At 38.2% G+C, this 22934-nt stretch overlaps 3 protein-coding genes across 5 annotated transcripts in view; 2 read left to right on the top strand and 1 right to left on the bottom strand.

Annotated features, from left to right (window-relative positions):
- The window catches only part of pear1 (platelet endothelial aggregation receptor 1), a 55042-nt gene extending 49808 nt beyond the window's left edge, over positions 1 to 5234 (bottom strand). For all 3 annotated transcript variants that reach the window (XM_055210290.2, XM_055210289.2, XM_055210292.2), the window contains exon 1: positions 4989 to 5234. The gene's annotated coding sequence lies outside the window, so the exon portion shown is untranslated. The remainder of the gene's footprint in view (positions 1 to 4988) is intronic.
- Positions 5235 to 7134: 1900 nt separating this feature from the next.
- On the top strand, positions 7135 to 13271 carry pdia7 (protein disulfide isomerase family A, member 7). The gene is made up of 13 exons (XM_073872216.1): positions 7135 to 7428; positions 7879 to 7957; positions 8133 to 8250; positions 8377 to 8484; positions 8639 to 8768; positions 8877 to 8990; positions 9079 to 9204; positions 9277 to 9464; positions 9603 to 9706; positions 9920 to 10048; positions 11088 to 11167; positions 11277 to 11334; positions 11407 to 13271. Exons 1-13 carry the CDS (start codon positions 7283 to 7285, stop codon positions 11494 to 11496), a joined length of 1470 nt encoding a protein of 489 aa, XP_073728317.1. The 5' UTR covers positions 7135 to 7282; the 3' UTR covers positions 11497 to 13271.
- A 290-nt stretch (positions 13272 to 13561) lies between these two features.
- cct3 (chaperonin containing TCP1, subunit 3 (gamma)) lies at positions 13562 to 22547 on the top strand. The gene is made up of 14 exons (XM_073872215.1): positions 13562 to 13709; positions 15872 to 15933; positions 16020 to 16070; positions 16150 to 16212; positions 16305 to 16410; positions 19490 to 19598; positions 20130 to 20316; positions 20533 to 20682; positions 20766 to 20898; positions 20979 to 21060; positions 21186 to 21375; positions 21543 to 21779; positions 21860 to 21991; positions 22098 to 22547. The coding sequence occupies exons 1-14, from the start codon at positions 13592 to 13594 to the stop codon at positions 22194 to 22196; spliced, it is 1719 nt and encodes a 572-aa protein (XP_073728316.1). The 5' UTR covers positions 13562 to 13591; the 3' UTR covers positions 22197 to 22547.
- The last annotated feature ends 387 nt before the right edge of the window (positions 22548 to 22934 follow it).

Genomic DNA, 22934 nt, shown 5'->3' with positions numbered 1-22934 from the left:
CAAACCAGACCTGAGGATTTGAAAATACCTGTGTTTGTGTGAACAGGGCTTTAGTATAATTATAATGAACAAGTCAATGCTCCAATATCTTCAATACATAGAGACGTGCTGATAGTTCTCAGCATTTTATCTTAGCCATCACATATCAACACTATCACCACTTTCCTCGTATTGTGTTTTAATAAAAAACATTTTATTTAGCTTTGCTTAATGGACTGATGGAAGACTCAACTCTGAGATAACAGACTCCCCCAGCATCTGTTTTGAATCAACAAACAAATTTATTTGCCGACACTAATACAAACTCAAGCTCATTCTGGGCTGCTAAGGACCTTTTCATATGTGAGCTTTTTGTCCTCTCTGCATTGTTTTATTATCCTGTCCTGGGTATAGTAAAGCTGTCCCACACAGGAATTTACCTTAAGAGACCCGTTTATTTATGAGACAGAATAGCAAACATTTGGATCAGAATCAGATTACCACACTGCCCATGCAGACAGATACAAAATACAACAGGATAAACCGTTTGTAAAGCTGATTTTGAATGTATGTATGTATTTTTAAAAATTTCCATATTTCCATATTTATTATTATATTTCCAGAGGTTTGGCTCAGACCTGGATTAGGTAAAGTGAAACAGTTTGATGTCTGAGCCTCCTCTAGGACCTAAAAGGAGCAGTAAGAGGGAAATCAGGTGTGTGATCATGAAACTGAAGATCTCATCGTATTTTCAGAACTTCTTTTCAAATGCAAAAATGTTTTGTATTTTATTTGGCAGCTTGAAAACGTGCTGTTTCTCTTTTAGCTCTCTGACAAAAATGCCAAGATATCAAGATACAAAGTTTTAAAGGAATTGGCATCTGGTATCTGAGCATATCACTGCATCACCCATTTGCCATCATTCAGCTCCCAAGAGGAAGTCCACTCTCTGCCAGCACATTCCTGCTAAAGCTCTCTAATTTACTCAACTGGCCATCGCTGTAGAGCACTGCTGGAGACTGAAGAGGAAACCTGCTGCTTATTAAAGCTATCTTTTTATCGCCTTTTACTGCCGAAAAATAACCAGATGTTTCTGCATCTAAGCGTTTGAACGTAAAAGGCTTTACTAAAAAAGCTGCACTGCACTTTGTCTGCCCTACAGGTGACTCCTGTAAAGGGATTTTCAATTTCCCTCTCCAGGCACAGTTCAAATCATATTTATACCCCAATCCAAAGGATTTTTTAAATATGGCCATGAGCAAGTCCATGACATCATCAGTCTGACCTGCTCCTCACCCATGCAAAATCAAAATTTCACTTAGATAGTCTTGGCCAATGACAGGACCGGTACTAACTGTTTAATAACAAGAAGTAAAATCATATTCACTGCATCTGATTTGCTATATCTTTAATCTGTACCAAATGCATCATATGAAAGCTGAGAGCTTAATGGTATGTAAAGGAGGCTCTATAACTTCCACAACAACAGGAAGGGAGTGAGAGGTATGGAAGAGAAAAGGCGGCAGGTAAACAGAGTTTGCCAGATGCTGGACTCAGGATGTCCTGGGCAATAGAGACGACAGAGAGAGTAAAAGAGGAAACGGAGAGTCAATTTCCTGCTGCCAGCAATTTAGCAACAAATAGGAAGTATATAGAAACCTAAAAAAAAAATAAAGTGTTTTTCCAGAAACACTATAAAAACTCCTTGTTGCACTTGTTCAACTTAAAATTACAATTCATTTCAACGTTCTTGCTATAAATAATAAAAAATAAAGTAGAAATAACTTAAAGGGGCCATGGCATAAAAATCGTACTTTTCCATGTTTAAGTGCTATGATTGGGTCCCCAGTGCTTCTCTCAACCTAGAAAATGTGAAAAAGATCAACCCAGTAACTTGGTTTTGGTAAACCATTCTCTACAAGCACATGAAAAAATAGGTTGTTGAAATTTGTCTTTCTTTATGATGTCATAAGGAGCTCTTATTATAATAATACCACCCCTTAATCTGCAATATCCAACCACAGCACTGCCATTTAGTGCAGAGAAAAGCACAATTCAGTTTTAATTGCAACAAACCACCATCATTGTGATCAGTGTTTGAATTTCATCAGCTCATTTGCATTTTAAAGGACACACCCAAAACTAGCACATTTTTGCACACACCTACAAAGTGGCAATTTTAACATGCTATAATAAATTATGTATGTGGTATTTTGAGCTAAAACTTCACATATGTGCTCTGGGGACACCAAAGATCCTCTTATACAGCAGAACACCAGGGAGTTTACCAGAAACAAAACAAAAGGAAACATCTTGACAGAATCTCCAGGTCTGTCATCCACTGTCCATTTCCCTTTCAGTACACATCCAACACACACAGTTCTCACGCTACACATCCATATTGACAAATATCTGTGTTTTTGTGCATCACACATAAATGCAAAAAATTTGTCCTGACCTCGTATTTGTCCACAATGAATTTTCCGACTGGATCTCAAGGGACAAACTGTAGCATAAGTATGCGTTTTCCGTAATGTGCTTCAAAAGGAAAAGGCGAGGAGGGTTATTTTTTTCCTCCGTTGTCTACCTGATTTAAAATACAACACAATTCTGAAACGTTGAGAGGACAACTCTAAAAACAATGGCTGCAAATAATAATGTTCAAGTGTGATTTTTACACAACAATGACTTTATTCTAACGCAAATGCAGAGGAGTACCACCTTCAAAATGAACCGTCTCGGATAAAACGGTTAAACAAATAACCTTCTACTGTCATGAATCACAATCCTCATAAATAAGCCAGAATATGGAAGAGTGCTACTGATGGATGTCATGGCCATTTTTCCAGGTGTTCCAGTCAAATCCGAGTCCTTTCATAGGAAAGAAATATCACAAATAAGACCTGTTTAATAAATCAATTGTCTCTCTTTAGACAGCAATAAAACTAAGTGGAGAGCAAATAGAGGCTTGTGTTTAAGTCTGCAGCTTCTCGCTCTTTGCTCTGGAGTTTGCCTTATAGACTATGCTCGGACACCACAGTCTGGTATTAAAGTTTAGACATGCATTCTACTTCAAGTATACTTCAAGTTTCTCAAATATTTGTTTGCAACCCTCACTGAGTTTAAAATTACTTTATCTTAACATCTGGTTCAGATGTTTAGGAAAAACGTCTAAAATGAGGTTTATATACTTGAATGAAACAAAAAGAAGGGTTCCCTAAAGTATAAAAGAGCGACAATTACAAATAAATGAAGACATGCTTCTGGTGGCTGTTATAACATTTGCTTCTTAACGTTTTCTACTGAAACACTGTAAGATCTCACAGAGGCAGCTATGCTTTTTTCATTTCCCTACAGTCATCGTTCTTTTCTTCCTTCCAAAACAACATCAAGTTCCCTTTCTCTTCTACCAGTGCCAGGACTGTGGGCCCAGCGTCCCACTGCAACTCATTCTGTGGCAGTTCAGCTCAATAAAATGAATTGATGTGACATGAGGGATGATGATAATACCCAGGTGTGCACACTTTTAAAAAATAGTGGGTTAGTTTCATCTCAGCATTGGATCAAAAAGGGACGAACCCAACCCATTAGGTTGATATTTAACCTATGCTGGGTTGTTTCAACTTAAAATGCTGGGTTGAATATAAACTTTTTCTGGGATAATTTAACCCAAAGGCTGAGTTTGTCCCTGTTTGACCGAATGCTGTTGAATATAACCCAGAAGTAAACAAATACTAACAAAAGATGCTTCATTAGAAAACAATAAACTTCTGCCCAAAGGACAAATTCAAAGTTATTTTGGGCACAGCACAAGATAGAGCTTTAGGAAGAACCCAACAAATCCAAAGCCTTTTCCTGTGAGAGGAGATGTGTTACAGAGTCTTATGTAAGCATGTGGTGGAAATATTACCCACCTTCTTTCTCTATTAACACAACGGCCCCATCTCATCACCACCAATCTCCATATGTTCTTTCTTTAATGCTATTTTTATTTTCTTAAAAAAAAGTTATTTCAGGTATTGACACATGAATTAGACAATTGTTTTTAAATGGCATTTTATTCCATGCTGTTTTCGAACCCTGGCCTTATTTCTTTGGTCGTGTACCATCAGAAATTCTGGTTTGTTAGTTACTAATTATGCATATATCTGGGCATATGGCCTTGGTGTAATCCAAAGAATTTAATTTAAAGAGATAGTGCCAACCCAGCGCTAGTGACCCAAAAGAGAACCCATATCTAAAACAGCTGCTTTCTATTAAGGCTTTTGTATGCTGCTGTCAAGGTGAAACGTTCCTCCTGTGGAAATCAATTAGTCTCTGCAGTCCAGATGTGGAACAATTGGCAGGTACAAACCATGAACCTCTATTCATAAGCTTGACCTGATTTTAGACTGTTGTAGGAACAAACAGATGGTGGTACAAACAATGAATTAACTTTTGTTGTCTGGAATCATTTAGACCCATGGTCAAGGTCAAAATAAGGAGGGTCTTCCATACTGAAGATCAGCTTACTTAGTGGGGTCCAGTGCTTTGTTTTGTATTAAACAAAAGCACATGTTACAATCTCTCCACATTATAATTCATAATCTTTTAGATACATACATTTCAAAAACTGTTAGATCACCCAGCCAGGAGAAAACTGTATTGAAAAGACTTTGAAACACTACAAAATTGAACATTGAACTCCATCACCATTGTGCTTTCATAACACGTTCATAACACAGAAATACATTAAAATAGGTTAAAACAGTATCAATCATTCTACTTCTGGTAAAAATCATAAATACAAGTGTTTGTCTTTGTTATGGAGGAACAATACTTCAAGAAGTAGGTCAGGGCAGAAGATGAAGAAAAAAATAAGAAGATGCAAAAACGCTTCAAGAAATGAAAAGAAAATGAAGTGGGTTCAAGTTAGCAAACATTTTTGCTATAGTAATATAAAACAGTTTTTGGTGCAAAATGGATATTCAGTTCTGTCATCAGTTGCGCAACATATAAAACTCGCTTACCTTACTGGAGAAGTGGCATTGAAATGTCTTGAACGAAAATTCTTCAGTGCTCCGTCAAGAGGAAAATGGATACAGTGTTTCAGAGGGACGTCCTTCTTTATGCTTTGTAAAAGTGAATCAGTAAATAAAGTTTGTAGCCGAGTCTTACTGCCAAAGTGATGGTTAAATTGTTGTGCTCGTAATCATCTACCGTATCATGTAGTGTTGTGCGCAGGAGAGCGCGCGGCGTTAAGCCCTGGGTGGGAAAGGAGGAGTGGGCACGCGTTTACGCCGCCTGTTTTTTTTTCTCTTCCATTGTTTATGCCCTTTTGAGCTAGCGTATGTTTAACAAATACTTTTAAATACATTAATACTCATACTCATAAAAATGAGGCACATTTGCAAAATATTAGTAGTATTAATTATTGTGTTGCCCTTATTAATGAACAACAATATTCCACCTTAAACGCTCTTTTACACTGCAAAAATCAAGAGAGATATTATTTTCCCATTATTACATTTACAATTTAAGATCAAATAATATTTGGTGGTGTAAATATATAAAACTAAAATGTCTCCCTTTGCATCTCTTTTAGGCTGTATCTTGAAAGTAAATTACTATACACAACTATTTTTAGTGAGTTAAAAATAGTTATGTCAAATAAGATGGATCTGAAACATCAACAAAGCAGACCTCTTTCTAAATTACTATTTAGAATGCCCTCTTAAAATAGCATTTGTGCTAAAGAAAGGGTAACGACCATTGGTTAGTCACTGTTCTGAAGGGTCTGTGACTGTTATGGTTTCCTGCTGGGTTTAATGATAAGTGACGTTCCAGTGCGTATTTTCCCTTCACACATCATATTAACAGATAACCCTATATGACATGGGAAATAATAAAGAATGAAGGAAAACAGAGTTCTGGTTTCTCTCAGACACTCAGCAAAAGATGGGATGAGTCAGTTTTGGCATCACTTTATCAAAAAGACCAGAGTTGCACTTGCATGTTGTAGGTCTTGACAATCCCTGGATGATTTGTGTTTCTTTGTATACCATCTTTTTCTAAGAAATTAAACAGAAATCTTTCTTATGTGCACTGTACTTCTTCAAGGGCCAAATGCATAAAACTGTTCTATTACATATCTATCATATACCATATCCCAATGTTTACACATTTATTTGTATCACATGTAGGTCTATTTATATTTATTTGCATATATTAAGAGAACTGCTTTAAAGTACAATAAAGTACAATTAAGTTACTCTGGCTATTTTGACAAGGGTACAGAAAAATAACATTTCTATATTTCTATTATTGGACTGATGGCCACGAGTAGTCAACAGTTTTGGAAACCCAGTTAGACACTATTTTTTTAAGCATATATAATGCTGCCCCCTAGTGCTTGAATGGGTCACTACAATTCTAATTACTGTGTCGATTACTGATTATCACAATGTTGTTGATAATGTGCTTTGTTTCAGAAAACTTTAGCATCTTCTCTTGTTGTTTTGTACTTTGCAGCAACATGTTTTTCAGTCCATGATTTATAAGCACACATGCTGGGTCAAGCATCTTTACAAAGACCTGAAGTCCTGAATGGCTGTGAATTTATGATGATCATAACTACTAAAAATAAAATTTATTTATTAATGTATACTTTTTAAAGTTGTATTTAATGTTATTTATAGTATGCATAGCTTTTTATGGTTTCGGGGGATAATACATTTTGGCCATAAGATGCCTAAAAATGCAATTTTACAAATTTCCACCTCCAATGTGATCAACGCCCCCTAGCGGGGAATCATCGGAGTTTCGAATCAGTATGACGTAATGGTGCCTCGCTTGCTAAAATCATGGCTAAAATCACAAGAATAATAAAAGAAGGACTAAAGACATTTTTCCTTTTTTATGTTTTATTGTAGGGAATATTACCCCCCTAGCAGTGTTTAGTTTGTTTTATTTTTTACTGGTTACTTTGTCGAAACAAAAGTTGTGTTTTTTGTGAAATAGAAACATGTGTATTTACTTTGGTATATAATACATTTACTTTAACTATATACTTTTATATAATAAAAAAAAGATGGTAATATGGCGTTACTTAGTCGGTGTGATATACCGCTTTAACATGTATCAAACGCTTTTTGCCAGTAGAGCGGCTCTTTTGTCTTTCTGGACCACCTAGCTTCCCGTACTGCCACTCACTCTTTTCTCAAGTCTCGAGTGTACTCGTAGCAGCAGAGTTGCTAACTTTGACTTCGGCTCAGTTTCAGTGCCACTTCTGCCAGAGGTTGAGCTCATAGTCGGTGTGGTGAAAATGCGTTTAGCGTGCTCTGTTGTTATCAGTCTCATACTGATCATTGGATCTTCAGAGGGCAGCGATGTGCTCGAGCTTGGAGACTCAGACTTTGATCGCACTGCAGCCATGCACGAGACTATGCTGGTAGAGTTTTTCGCACCTTGGTGTGTACCAAATATGATGCTTAATAAACCCTAAACCGATGTCCGTTTAACAGCGGTCTGTTTTGCTATTTGGTTAGACAACTAACTACTAGGGCTTGTTAACTGAACCTGTGTTTCTTAGTATTTGAATGGGGCTGTCTGTAAGTTAGAATGAACTTGGCTTATCCTGCATACTTCAGTTAGTACTGTGCACGCAAAGTGCAATTAACTATTCGTATTCTGCATGCTGCGTAATTCTGCCAATGCATAGATCTACGTTATGCATTACGGGTCGTTAAATGTAATGATGCATGATTCTGTCATTAAAAACAGTAATAAAACCCTTAGGTCTAAGTATCTTTGCTGCATGTGCATGCTTTTAATTATATTCTGGTGTGTTAAACCTAAAACTGTCTGCCTGGTTTTGTGTATCATAAAGTATCATTTACATTAATGTTTATAATGTTACAGGTGTGGTCACTGCCAGAGGCTGGCTCCTGAATATGAGACTGCTGCAACAAAGCTGAAAGGGACAGTGCCTCTAGCAAAGGTTAGATGTAACACTGTCAGTTCCTGTTAAAGTTGTATATCCTGCCTTTTTAACACTTCATAGTTGAGAGAGAGACTTTGTCTTAGTTTTAGTTTTCATCATCAGCCCTATATCAAGTGTGTTATTTTCAAACTTTAGCATACACATATGTATTAAATGACTTGTGTTTCATCAGGTGGACTGCACAACAAACTCTGAGATCTGTGAACGATTTGGAGTAAATGGATACCCCACACTTAAAATCTTTCGCAGTGGAGAGGAAGCTGGATCCTATGATGGGCCCAGAACAGCAGGTATGTGCTTTGTTTCTTTTATATGATTGCATATGTATGTAAAGAATTCATTTTGATATGTAGAGAGAGACAGACATATAGATTTCATGCATAACATTGTTTTTTTCTTTGTGATATCTTTCACAGCTGGAATTGTCAGCTATATGAAAAAGCATTCAGGGCCGAGTTCTGTGGCTCTGGTCAGTGAGGTTGATTTGGATTCTTTTGTTGACAACTTTGAGGCCAGTGTGGTGGGTAAGTTGAATTTGTAATACATCTTTGTATAAATCTTTTCTTCAGTGTGATAGAAAAAGTAAAATAATAAATAACAGAATAAATCTCTTACAACAGCATGTGGCTGAAATTCTTTCTTTTCTTTTGTTCCTCTCTCTTTTTTCCTATGGCTCAGGTTTTTTCTCTGGGGAGGACAGTGAGCAGCTTGCAGAGTTTCTGAAGGCATCTAGTGCCATGAGTGACAGCTATCGATTTGCTCATTCTACTGATATGGGAACAGGTCTGAAATACGGTGTAGTTGAAGAGTATGTATGATCTAAAATATTAAAACCGTATGTTTTGTTTAAATACCTGTTATATTGTTTTTCACATGTTATTCTGAGTACGCTTCCCTCTTGTTCGGATTCATTTAGGTGTGTTCTGCTGTTTCGTCCTCCACGCTTGAACAGCAAGTTTGAGGACAGTGTGGTGAAATACACTAAACCGGTTTCATTGTCCTCTCTGCGTACATTCATCAGAGACAATGTGTAAGCGCTACTCCATGTATCAGTACGTTTTTGTTTCATTGTTGTTTATGTCCTCATATCTTTCCAATTTCTCTTGTTCTGCTCATAGATTAGGGCTCTGTCCACATCTGACCACTGAGAACAGGGAGAGTCTGAGGGGAAGTGACCTGCTTACAGCATACTACAATGTAGATTATATACGGAATATTAAAGGCACAAACTATTGGAGAAACAGGTGAGGAGCCATTCAGTGCAACATCACTCATTTCAGACCAGTATTGAAGCTTTACTTTTCTTTTTATCTCAGAATAATGAAGGTGGCGACACAATTCCAGGGTCGAGGTTTGAATTTTGCGGTGGCAGATAGACAGGAGTTCCAGGATGAACTTGAGGAGGAGTTTGGTTTGGGTCTGTCAGAGGAAGGAGACGTTCCCCTCATCACCATCCGGACCAGTGCGGGACACAAGTACAGCATGCAGGAGGAATTCACGAGAGTCTTGCAACACAGCTAATGCTCCCGCCATACATATTGCTTACTGTTTGTCCGATTTCACATTTGAAAACTAAGTCCAAAAATCTTCCGAACTTTAGTCTGTGTGTTTAATTAGCCCTTCTATTTGTTTTTTAGGAGAGATGGGAAGTCCTTGGAGAGGTTCTTGGAGGATTACTTTGATAATAAATTGAAGAGATATGTTAAGAGTGAGCCTGTTCCAGACTCTAATGATGGCCCTGTCAAGGTACATCAAACACTTTGTATATGACTCAAAATTGAACTTTCTGTCTGTCATTGATTTTGAACATGTTCAAATAGTATCATCTTTTTGTATACAAATTTATATTTCAAATGAATATAATTTTTGAGAGAAATCAACATTTTAGGTTGAATAGGCTTGTTTGCCTTGTAAATTAATACATTTCTTGAAATAAAAAAAATCTTGAATTCACCACAGGTTGTTGTGGCTGACACATTCGATGAGATTGTAAACGATCCACAGAAGGATGTGTTGGTTGAGTTTTATGCTCCCTGGTGTGGCCATTGCAAGAACCTGGAGCCCATATACAAGGAGCTTGGAGAAAAGGTTTGGCAGATTGATCTGTTGTTCTTAAAGGGATAGTTCACCCAAAATGAAAATAATGTCATTAATGACTCACCCTCATGTCGTTCCAAACTTGTAAGACCTCCGTTCGTCTTCAGAACACAGTTTAGAATGTTTTATATTTAGTCCAAAAGCTTGTTGACCCTTCATTGAAAATCTATGTATGGTATACTGTCCATGTCCAGAAAGGTAATAAAACATCATCAAAGTAGTTCATGTGACATCAGTGGGTCAGTAAGAATGTGTTGAAGCATTGAAAATACATTTTGGTCCAAAAATAACAAAAAGTATGACTTTATTTAGCATTGTCTTCTCCTTCGCGTCTGTTGTGAAGCGCAGTGATGTGACTGCAGTGACGTGGATGACGTGTTATCCTCAGACATGTTTGCAAAGTTTTTTTTTCAAACTTACAGCGTGAGTCTCCCTCAGACTGTAAACGACGCCCGGGCACACAAAAAAAACAGCTGGGGCGCACCATCCTTGCACCATCACTTGCAGTCACGTGACTTTAGTCTTGTGCATGCGCTTCACAACATACGTGGAAGAGAAGACAACGCTGAATAAAATCTTTATTTTTGGACCAAAATGTATTTTCGATGCTTCAACACATTCTAACTGACCCACTGATGTCACATGGACTACTTTGATATTGTTTTTATTACCTTTCTGGACATGGACAGGATTCCGTAGATTTCATTAAAGGGTCAACAAGCTCTCGGACTAAATATAAAACATCTTAAACTGTGTTCTGAAGATAAACGAAGGTCTTGCGAGTTTGGAAAGACATGAGGATGAGTCATTCATTAATGACATTATTTTCATTTTGGGTGAACTATTCCTTTAAAGCCAAGTTTTGTTGGTTGCACATCTTTTTGCATTAACATGTGCATTGCATTAAGAAATCAATCAATATTATAAAACATAGTATCCCAAGTATCTTTGTGCTTGCAAGCATTTGTAAAATATTTTTTTTAACAATGTTATTGTGATAGAATTCATGTTTTTGTTTTTTGTATCCCAGCTTTCTGGGGACCCCAGCATTGTTATAGCCAAAATGGATGCCACTGCTAATGATGTTCCTCCTAATTATGACGTCCAAGGGTATCTTTCTATATATCTGTTGTTAATCTCCATATATAATCAATTGCATCAGATATTGGCATTCTGCTTTTTTTTCGTTGATTCATCACTTATTTTGTCTAAACTATAGATTTCCAACAATTTACTTCGTACCCTCTGGACAAAAAGAGCAGCCACAGCGATATGAGGTAAAACTCACAGATATTGTACTTCGATTGAAGGCATATACTGCTATGTACTAAAACATCATTGTTTTCCAGGGTGGTCGGGAGGTTAATGACTTCATCAGCTACTTAAAGAAAGAAGCCACAAATCCACTCGTCCTTAGCGACTCAAGGGAGGAACTGTAAACAAACATAGAGAGACTGACTTTAAGGTAGAGATATGTACAGAGCCACACTGAAGAGATCATTTGATCGTCAGTACAACAATTTATTCACAGCCTCAAAGCAGCTATTTAGTATGAAATTGAATGGGATTATTGATGCCCATTTGGCCCACTGCTAAAGCTGGTATTCACTTGTAAAGTGTTAGTGACTGTAAACTGAAACTGGTTATATGTTAAAGGGATAGTTCACCCAAAGGCGAGGGTTCTGTGGTCATTTGCTCACTCTCGTGTTGTTACAAACCTTTATAGATTTCTTTGTTCTGATGAACACAAATGAGGATATTTTGAGAAATGCTTGTAACCAAACAATTCGTGGACCCAATTTACTTCTATATTAGGAAAAAATAATATTGTGGAAGTAAATGGGGTCCACGGTTTGTTTGCAGGCATTTCTTAGGGTATCTTCCTTTGTGTTCATCAGAGCAAAGAGTTGTATACAGGTTTGTAACAACATGAGAGTGGGTGGATGATGACAGAGTTTTCGTTTTTTGGTGAACTATCCCTTTAAGGATTGTTGTTTAAAAGGTTCAGTGCTGATGTCTTTTAAAAATCAGTTATTTATCAATCTGCTGCCTTTTTTTCAGTTTTCAGCCACAATTTTTGTTCAAGTCATTTGCAAATTCACTGCATATAAGACAATTTTCAGATTTCCTACTGTGTTTACAACGTTTATTTAAATTCATAGGTTATACATGTTATTGTAGCATCCTAAAACCGTATGCAAACCATATGCTAATGTATATCACTGCTTAATACCATTTCACCAACATTTATGCTGTTTTTATATTTATTTTGGGATGGGGTATGGATTACACCAAATGTTTGCACAGCGTTTACATTCACTTACAATAGTATTAGTTAAATTTATAGGTCAAAAATGTATGTGCCAAGATCACAGGTGTATCATACAGTAGTTTTGTCTGAATGCTTTTGTTTAAAATAAGAATCAGTTTTACAACATTAGAAACATCTTCATGTTTAGTTTACAATCTGTGTGAACGTTACTGCAATGTACATTGTCATTTTAAGTAATTATGTTTATGGTCCATTTAGTCCCATAAAATTATTTGTTTCAAATCTGTACGACTATGTTGGGTTTTTATAACTGTGCAGTAACAGCCTGTGAAAAGAATAAAAAATGGTAAACGTTACTTTCAACTTCATATTTGTCTTGTCAAGTAAAAACATCCATTAATGAGTAACTAAACCCTAATCCAACTTTTTTTAGTTACTGATCTGTAAGAATGATGGTTTATTAGTGCTGTTCATTGGTTTTAGTAACTTTTTGACATTTGGATATAAAGTGTTTCAATACTACAATATATGGAGTGCTGCCCTCTTCAGGTTGAACGGTGGCTACTGCAGTTGAATTTTCCTATTGGATGTTGGGTCCAAAAAATGACTCGTGACGTAAGCAGGTTCAAGCTTACCACGCCCTTGTTACGATCTCACCACACACTTGGTACGAGCTTAGTTCGTCCCCTCTATCTGTTAGGATCTGCCCACTTTTCTAGCATTTTTTCAAGTATTGCCAGTGGGTGGAGTCAGGCTCTGACCAGGGGTTTAGTTACGCTTTAAAGGCTGATCTCAGATCAGATCCTCCGTTCATTCATGTGTGGAGGTGGAAGTTAACAACTTTCAGGCTAGTAAATCTTTTAGCACTTATTTCTGAAATTGTGTTTCTGTATTTAAATGAGTTTTTTATGTTTGCACCCACAATAAAGGAGAATAAACACATCTGACGTGTTGAGCATTTTTTTTATTTGCATAAATCGGATAATTTATCCTTAGCGTAGACTGTATATTTTATACAATATAATATAAGTCTTTCTATCTCTAAAATAACTCGTTTAGATATTTATCACACAAAAACATGATAAACTGAAGCCATTGTGGTGGATGTGGAAGCGCTCTCTTCATTGCTCAAATAAGGCTTCTTTCGAGAACTTTTCAGAGCGGCCCATTGTAGTCCCGCCTCTACGGAGTGCGCAACCTCTTTATGATTGGTGGATTGGGATGCATGTCAAACATTTCTCGTTTGCTTATTGGTCCGCTGTATGACGGAACACCCAGTTACGCCTCGTGCATCCTCCCTTCTACCGTTGTGCGCGTTGTCCGGTGCCGGTGAGCTAAACCACGCAGCAAAGATGATGGGCCGACCGGTTCTCGTGCTTAGTGAGTGCTGATTTTATCATAATATTGATAAATGCGTAACTCCTAATTTCTTGTGGCAAGCTGACGGATTTGTTTGCTGTTAAAATGAAAGAGTTTGTAAAGCCTCAGTGATGAAATGCTAGGCTAACTAGTGTGGCACGGTGGCCTCGCGTGTCTGACAAACTCATGTCAGTGTGGAGATTAGTCATTGTGTTAGCTTCGTAGCTAATGTTGCTCGTTAACTCTGATATTGATTCTAATGTTGCGTCACAAGTAACACAGTGAATAATTAAATTAGCACTGTTTTATTCTCAGCCATCTGTTTGTGCAGCAGGTTTTGTTTAATGCCAGTTTTAAGATTATGTGTTAGCTAGCAGTAGGCTAAATGCTGACCAAGGCTGCACCCTGCCCATACAATTAGAATAGACTGGAAGATAACGATGTATTTAATAGTTTTTAAACCATAGATTTTGTATTAAAAATTAGGTTTTTACGTATTACGTCAATAAACCTGTCTCAAAACAAAATAATTAGGGATCGACCGATATGGATTTTTTTGTGCCGATGCCGATACCGATTTTTTCCCATCAGCCTTAGCCGATGACCGATACAGTCTGCCGATTTTCTTTAGCCGATATTTGGAGCCGATACTGCTTTTGCTCATTCAGTTTTTATCATAAAAATGACACAATGATTTTACATTTAAAAAAGGAACATTTATTGAACTATATTTAACAAATAGTAAAAACAGGTGAGGTAGAACAAGTAAGAAAATTCAGGGCTGCTTAAAATATATAAATAAAATAATTACACCATTGCACACAGTAGCAGCAACCAAGCAGCATAACAAGGGGAACACTTTACTTTATCCATGAAAGTAACCAACTATTTACAACCTATTTAATGCTTAGGTCTTAAGTTTTAGTGCACTTAACTTAATCTTTTGTAGAGCAAATGTCTTTCATAAGAAGACAAGGAAAATGTAAACAGCAATACTGATCAAAAAACAACTTAAAAAGAATTCTGAATAACATGCGGATTGCCCCACTTCTGTATCTCACACACCCTCTTGCCCTATAATAAATGCGAGGGATAGTTAGTTTGCCTCAGCTCGCTTGAAATGCATAAAACTGAACAAACACATGAGGATTTGTGTACGGACTTCGGTCAGATAGTAGAGCGCGTGCACGTGGGAGAGGTGCAGTGAGAGAGACATGGATGAGAGAGTGCATGTATCTTTGCGCTCCCAGTGAACGGAAATGTTGACAAAACTTACAAAATAACACTTCTCAGGTCACATAAAAGTCATGTGGGAACTGCTCGGAACTAAGTGCTTTGGGTCGAATTCCTTATTTTTTTTTTCGCTGACGAACATTCCGCGAAACTCCGCGTTAACAACCATAAACGTATGCAACCATGAACTGCGCTATCCACAATGACGAGAAACTATCAGCAATGGATATTGATTTTTAGCCTTTTACTACTACATATATTTATGGAGATGAGAATTAAAAACCCAGCATGTCCAGCTATGATCAGCTGTTCGGCTGATGACCTGCGTTTGCTTGCGGCATTATGAGCACGCGTCGCGTCCAAATGTCAGACTGGTGGTCGCTGAATAAAACTCCTACAAATACCACGGAACAACGTCAGCATTATTTAATCCTATGACCAGTTTTCGTAACAGCTGCCGTATGTATACGGTTAGCCTAAAAGCTATTTGAAGCTCCCTAAATACAATGGCAAGCAGTTTTATAAGCATTCGCGTTTTCCATTATGACCACCAAACTTTCTTAGCTATGGTTGCACGCACATATAGAGCAACGTGTTTACACTTTCAAGGTATATGGCAATATTTCAGTCAAACAGTTAAAAGATGCTTTGAAGTTTAAAACTTACCAGCGCAGGCTTGGAGCGCTCCGCTCTGCTAGTGGGGGGAGGGGGACTGCACGTGCTGCAGGCAGCCTCCAGCAACACAGAGCTGCCTGTGGGCGCCTGTCTGTAATTAATGCCGGGGAAAAACTATCGGCGAACGCAAGCCGCGAATCGGCCGATGCCGATACACCTAAAACCTAGTAAAATCGGCCCGATGTATCGGCCGGCCGATATATCGGTCGATCACTAAAAATAATTATTGCTGGTAAGAGATTAATTTAATGCACATGTGATGATGATCATAACAGGTCAAAACGTCAAGAGAGAGTCTGGGCGGAAGGTCCAGGTTGGAAACATCAGTGCTGCTAAGGTGGGTCAGCTTTTTTATTTTAAATTTGACAGACGTGTCAGAAGGAGCAAAATCGCTCACCTTTTTCTTCCTCTTTTTTATTCTAGACCATCGCAGATGTCATCAGAACATGTCTGGGACCAAGGGCTATGATGAAGGTTTGTTTCTGATTTTTGTATTGCAAGTATGCAATACTATGTAAAATGTTTTATCAAATGGTTTATTCTTTGTGTGCAGATGCTTCTGGATCCCATGGGTGGTATCGTCATGACCAATGATGGCAATGCCATTCTGAGAGAGGTAATCTATAACACTACTTTATAGTCTCTGAACTGTAATAACTTCTGGATTTATTGATTATTTAAATTTTCTGTGCTGTTTGTTACATTCAGATCCAAGTCCAGCATCCTGCTGCCAAATCCATGATTGAAATTAGTCGTACACAGGATGAAGAGGTTGGAGATGGGACCACCTCTGTAATTATTCTGGCGGGTGAGAGTCATCTGTGTTTTACTGTGTGTCAGTAATGTGTTTAACCGTATAATACTAAAAATATATAGATTTTATGGATCTGAATTATGTGACTTTAAATCCGTATTAAGCAAGCTGCAGATAATGTGCTTTTTTAAAGCTGACACGCATCACATGAACCAAAGCAAAGACTGAAAGATCTCTTAAATAAGGACAGAAAAGTTTGTTATGCATCAATCTTTTAGGATCTTTGGAGGCAGCACAATAAAGGTGCATATGTTTTGGACCAACTTTCATGTTGCACGCATGATGTCTTAAAGGATTAATCCAGATAATTTACTCACCACTATGTCATCCACAGGGCTTAAAGTACTCCGGCCGGGGGCCGGATTTCCGGCTTGAGGGCAGGTCCGGACTCCGGCGGAGGCAAAACATGCAAATGAGTCACTTTCGGCACGGACGCGCTTGGAAAAAACGAGCGCGTCACTTTCATTATGAGCGCGCATACCACGCGGCTAAATTTGAATTAACGAACTGGCAACAATAACCGGTCCCCTTCAACCTACCACCTTGATTCACGAGTCAGCGGTCACAGCCAATGGGAGCATGATATTAGGTTGTCTTAGCCAATTGCTTGAGAGGTGGGTGGGTCTTGTGCAGAAAGTGAACCAGTTCGCAGTTAGTTTGCAGGCTACACACGCTGTGGAGAATGACGTTTATCAAACCAGAAGAAAATACATCTGCTTCGGAGGAGAAAGTATAAAAACAAGTGACGCTTGACATGCCTTGAATAAAGAGGACAAGACACGGTAAGGCTTTAGGCCAGTAGTCTCAAACTCCCGGCCCGCTGTCGTCTCTCCCCCTCTATGCGGGCCGGTTCTGCTTTCAAAAATATAATATAATCTGCCCCGCAGAAAGATTTTCATTTACTTTGTTTTATATTTTTTAAATTATTGATGTAAACTTTTTAGGGGCCGTTCACATGTCGCGTCTAAAACGTGTGTTAAACGCGAGTCAATGCGATTTTTTTTCATTCCTAAGCGCGTGAGAGGGTGGGCGTCCTCCGTTGCTACGCAACCATGAGCGGCTCTCACTCCAGCGAGCATAACAAAAAACGTGATTAGATTTTATTGCTCATCTGAACCTCACGTTAATCATATCATTGTCTCCATGCGATCAGTTAATCTGGTCGGGAGTGTTCGTCCAGAGAAGAGCTGTACTGTAACTCGGGGTTACCCAACTGTTACTCAGAGAAAAGCTGCATGGGGTTTGTTTGTTCAAGTCACAGCTTTCATTGGCGAAACGTCATAAGCAGTGCAAGCGGGAGATGTAATGCAACGCATATTAAACTACGGATGCGGAAAAAGCCAAGTGCCCAGGTTTTGAAAAGAGGAAAGATTAGGAGAAACGTGCAAAAGATAAAAGTAGACTACAGTAGTCTATGTATGCAGCTCACTCAACTCAATATAAGTGAATAATAAAGTATATGTATCATTATGTTGCTTGCTATGCAGTTACACATGAAGCAGTAATATTAATTTTTACAGAGATCGAACATATTCAAGTCCAAAATAAATGTATAGGCTATAATAGTTCATAAATGTATTCAGGAATTTAATTTGTTAATTTAGTGCAAGGTTTTAATAGAAAAGGTTTGTATTTATTATTATTATTATTATTATTATTATTATTATTATTATTATTAATTTAAGATAAGGTTTAGAAAAGATTTACTTACTCTTAAAATAAATTATAAAATAGATTGAAAGCACTGTTTATATTTGTATGTATTATTATATGTTAAATAATAGAATTTAAATGCAGTACATATACAGAAATATTGTGTTTTTATGTTAAAATGTCCCTCCAACAAGATGTCCATCTCAGAAATGGCCCAAAGCCAGTTTGAGCCCCCTGCTTTAGGCACTTGGTGCAGTAAACTTCCGAAACCTGAGGCTTGTTTTTGCATAGTTTTTTGGCATAATAAGTTGTTAATGCGTTGAAAATATGACTGTGCTGTTGCTCATAGAATTAGTTTATAGAAAAAATGGGCTTGGTAAAAGTCCTGGTTGAGCCACAGAAAGTTCAGGCTCAGGATTTTTTTTCACTTTAAGCCCTGCATCCAAAATGTTGATGTCTTTCTTTGTTCGGTCGAGAGGAAGTTGTGTTTTTTGAGGAAAGCATTCCAGGATTTTTCTCATTTTGATGGACCCCAACACTTAACAGTTTTAATGCAGTTTAAAATTGCAGTTTCGAGGGACTCTGAACGATCCCAAACGAGGCATAAGGGTCTTATCTGGCGAAACGATTGTCATTTTTGGCAAGAAAAATTAAAAGTGTGCACTTTTGAACCACAACTTCTCGTCGTCTTCCGGTACTGTGACGCGCCAGCGCAACCTCATGTAATATGTCATCACGTCAAAAAGGTCACGGATGACACATCAAAACTACGCCCCAGTGTTTACAAATATGGAGAAAGAGGATCGTTCCGACGTTGTTGTATGTCGAATGATACTAATGAATGTTTTCGTGTCAGTTTATTGTTTAAAATGATCCGCAAATATACTTTTCTTATATGTAACATGTGACCTTTCGATGTCATTATGCAATTATGAGAGGTCGCGCGGGCGCCTCACACAGCCGGAGGAAGATGAGAAGTTGTGGTTTGGAAGTGCATATTTTTTATTTTTCTTGTCAAAAATGACAATCGTTTCGCTAGATGGGACCCTTATGCCTCATTTGGGATCGTTGGGAGTCCTTTGAAGCTATGTTGAAACTGCAATTTTAAAGTATTGGGGTCCATTAAAGTCCCATTAAAATGAGAAAGTTCTTGGAATGTTTTTCTCGGAAAACGTGGTTTCTTCTTGACTGAGCGGAGAAAGACATCGGCATTTTGGATGACATGGTGGTGAGTGAATTATCTGGATTTTTTTAAGAAAATTGACTAATCCTTCAACATTGTGTCTCTGTAGTCAGCTCACTAGGTTTTTGAAAACGGGGATTCAGTTTTAGTGGACAAATGTGTGACTTTCACTGCTCGACTATTGTTAGAGTCTTCATATTCAAGATGTTGTGATGGTTTATTGTGTGTGTGCAGCGGGTGAGATGCTGTCAGTGGCTGAGCAGTTTTTGGAACAGCAGATGCATCCTACTGTGGTGATCAGTGCATACAGACAGGCTCTGGATGACATGTTGAACATGCTCAAAGAAATAAGGTAATCCCACACACAAAGTTTTAAAAGTTTGAGTTATCACTAAAGATTTGATGCGTTTACCATTAAAGGGGACATTTCACAAGACTTTTTAAGATGTAAAATACATCTTTAGTGTCCCCAGAGTACGTATGTGAAGTTCTAGTTCAAAATACCAAATAGATCATTTATTATAGCATTGCCATTATTGTAGGGGAGCAAAAATTTGCCATTTTGGGTGTGCCCTTTAAAATGCAAATTATCTGATCTCTGCACTAAATGGAAGTGCCATGGTTGGATAGTGCAGATTAAGAGGCGGTTTTATTATAAGATGATCCCCTTCTGACATCACAAGGGGAGCCAAATTTCAATGACCTATTTAGGTTGATAGAAGCACTGGGGACCCAATTATATTACTTTAACATTGAAAAAGTCAGATTTTTATTATATGTCCCCTTTAAGGAAGGAGTTTATCCATTGTATCTATTAAATTTGATTTTGGACTTTAGCTGTGATTGTTTTGGAGTCAGGAAGTATATCTTCTGTCCCCTACAGCACTCCAGTAGATGTGAATAATCGGGATATGATGCTGATGATCATAAACTCAGCCATCAACACCAAAGCTCTGAGCCGCTGGTCCACCCTGGCTTGTAACATTGCTCTGGATGCAGTTCGTACTGTTGAGATGGAGGAGAACGGGCGCAAGGAGATTGACATTAAGAACTACGCCAAAGTTGAAAAGGTAGGAGACAGATGGGAATAGGACTTTGTGTGTAGACTTCATTCTTATTTGTTCTCTTACTTTAGAGAAGTTGCGTCTTTGGCCATTGTATGCTGTTTTTAAGCTCCAATCACAGACAGTATCAACTTAAACATTATAGACCAAAACCCACTAGTTGTTTGTTTGTTTTGTCAAGTTCTTAGGCACACAAATAACTAATTTGATACATTTATATAGGTACCTGGTGGCTTTATCGAGGACTCGTGCGTGCTAAGGGGCGTGATGGTAAATAAGGATGTAACGCATCCCCGTATGCGAAGGCTCATCAAGAACCCCCGAATTGTTCTGCTGGACTGCTCTTTGGAGTACAAGAAGGGTGAAAGTCAGGTGAGTTGTCTGAAACCAGAATGCTTCTGTGAATGCGGATCATCCAGACTTAAAACCAAGAACTTCAAATTCGCTTTTCACAGACTGATATTGAGATCACTCGTGAGGAAGACTTTTCCCGCATCCTGCAAATGGAAGAAGAGTACATTCAGCACATCTGTGAGGACATTATCCGTCTCAAACCTGACCTGGTCTTCACGGAGAAGGGCATCTCAGGTACAAATAAGAAGTAGCACAGTTGTGTTTATGATGGTGGTGAGATCAGAATGGGAGTTTCATATTTGTACTGTTTGTAGATCTGGCTCAGCACTATCTGGTGAAAGCGAACATTACTGCAATCCGTCGCATCAGAAAGACTGACAACAACCGTATTGCAAGGTGCAGAAACATCATATTTCCATATATTCTTGTGTGCTTGGTGCATCTTATAACAAGATCTGATGTCTAAACGTATGCACATAATGTGATCAATACCTAATTTAGTTTGTTTTTGTGCCCTTCAGAGCATGCGGGGCACGCATTGCCAGCAGGACAGATGAGCTCCGTGAAGAGGATGTAGGTACAGGAGCTGGACTGTTTGAAGTGAAGAAGATTGGTGATGAGTATTTTACCTTTGTGACAGAGTGTAAAGACCCAAAAGCCTGTACCATCCTTCTGAGAGGAGCCAGCAAGGAGATCTTAGCGGAAGTGGAGAAAAGAGATGTATTAATTTTTATTACAGGTCACTTTTATTAAACATTTGATAGACTTAGCCATAGTTTGCTTTGGCTTTAGGCAGATTTTAGTAGATCTTACTGCGAGTAATTGACTTGTGTCTCAGTTTGAAATATGATCTTTCTCTTCTCTATTAGGAAGTGGAGCGGAACTTACAGGATGCCATGCAGGTGTGTCGTAACGTCCTGCTGGACCCTAATCTCTTGCCAGGTGGCGGAGCAGTGGAGATGGCAGTGTCTCACCGGCTGACAGAGCGTTCACGAACAATGACGGGTGTAGAGCAGTGGCCGTACCGGGCTGTAGCACAGGCGCTGGAGGTTGTCCCACGTACACTCATCCAAAACTGTGGAGCCTCCGCAATACGTGTGCTCACGGCTCTCAGAGTAAGAGGGTTATTTTTTTATTGAAGCAATTTGAAAAGGTTGTATTTCTCAATGTTTAAGCGTCTCGACTCCTTTTTCAGGCCAAGCACACCCAGGAGGGAAGCACTTCATGGGGGGTCAATGGAGAGACAGGAACCCTTGCTGATATGGCGCAACTGGGGATCTGGGAACCTCTGGCAGTTAAAGCCCAAACGTACAAGACAGCAGTGGAGGTAGGAGGGTTTATATATGTATCCGTATATATGGTGACTGTATTTTGATAAGAAGGTCGTCTCTGTTTTTGTTGTAAATGTTTGTGTTCATTTATTCTTTCTTTAGACGGCCGTCCTGTTACTCCGCATTGATGACATTGTTTCTGGTCATAAGAAGAAGGGAGGGGACCAGTCAGGTGGAGCACCGATGGAGGACAGGGAGTAGAGGAACTAGACACAGGGAAAGAGAATGAAGGAAGAAGAGTACAAAAAGGACAGTTGTGAGAAAACAGCTCACAAATGATGCTGGCAAATGATAAATGGAATGAAGCAAATATATACACAAGCTTTTGTGTGCAAAACATGGTTCTCGAGCAAATGTTTTTTAAAAGCCACTTGCACTGTTGCTTTGTGCTGTATCATTAGGCCAGAAGCTCTTCTACCATCATTTAGTTTTCCTCTGGCAAATGAAACAACCCTGGATTGGATTAGGATGTGTTTGTGCTAGTATCTCTGTACTTCACTATACTGGTATTGTTACTTTGTATTTCCTACCGGTTATAAATGTAAAATCTGATCATGTTGTGTGGAAAGATTTTTTTGCTTTGTGCTTATTTATTTGCAATTCTGACCTTTTAACAGCTTAGAATAACAGCCCTGCTTAAATCAAACACATGAAAAAGTCTGTAAAAGTTACGAATTAAAGCACTTACTGCAAATAATAACTAAAAAATGATTTGAAATTTGAATCACATTGAAAAGTTAGAAGATTTAATACAGATTTTTTCCAGCAGACTGATAAAACAACAACATAACAGAAACAAGTGCTCTGTTTTGATATCATTATAAAATGTTCCCTGCTATCAAACACACATTTACATTATATACAGTACAAGAGTGAATGTCAAAAGTTGGACTAACATGCATTTAAAACTGTATTTAAATAATGCTTCACCATAAAGCA

The sequence above is a fragment of the Misgurnus anguillicaudatus genome, chromosome 10 (assembly GCF_027580225.2).
Source record: "Misgurnus anguillicaudatus chromosome 10, ASM2758022v2, whole genome shotgun sequence".
NCBI classification, from domain to species: domain Eukaryota; kingdom Metazoa; phylum Chordata; class Actinopteri; order Cypriniformes; family Cobitidae; genus Misgurnus; species Misgurnus anguillicaudatus.
The sequence above is the reverse complement of the archived record's forward strand: the minus strand, read 5'-3'. Positions and strand labels throughout refer to the sequence as shown.

Coding starts and splice junctions, on each gene's coding strand:
- cct3 (XM_073872215.1), top strand. CDS start 13,592: ATGACGGAACACCCAGTTACGCCTCGTGCATCCTCCCTTCTACCGTTG. Junction 16,213..16,304: donor GCAATGCCATTCTGAGAGAG/GTAATCTATAAC, acceptor TGTTACATTCAG/ATCCAAGTCCAGCATCCTGC. Junction 21,992..22,097: donor CGTACAAGACAGCAGTGGAG/GTAGGAGGGTTT, acceptor TTCTTTCTTTAG/ACGGCCGTCCTGTTACTCCG.
- pdia7 (XM_073872216.1), top strand. CDS start 7,283: ATGCGTTTAGCGTGCTCTGTTGTTATCAGTCTCATACTGATCATTGGA. Junction 8,769..8,876: donor AAATACGGTGTAGTTGAAGA/GTATGTATGATC, acceptor GGATTCATTTAG/GTGTGTTCTGCTGTTTCGTC. Junction 8,991..9,078: donor ACATTCATCAGAGACAATGT/GTAAGCGCTACT, acceptor TTCTGCTCATAG/ATTAGGGCTCTGTCCACATC.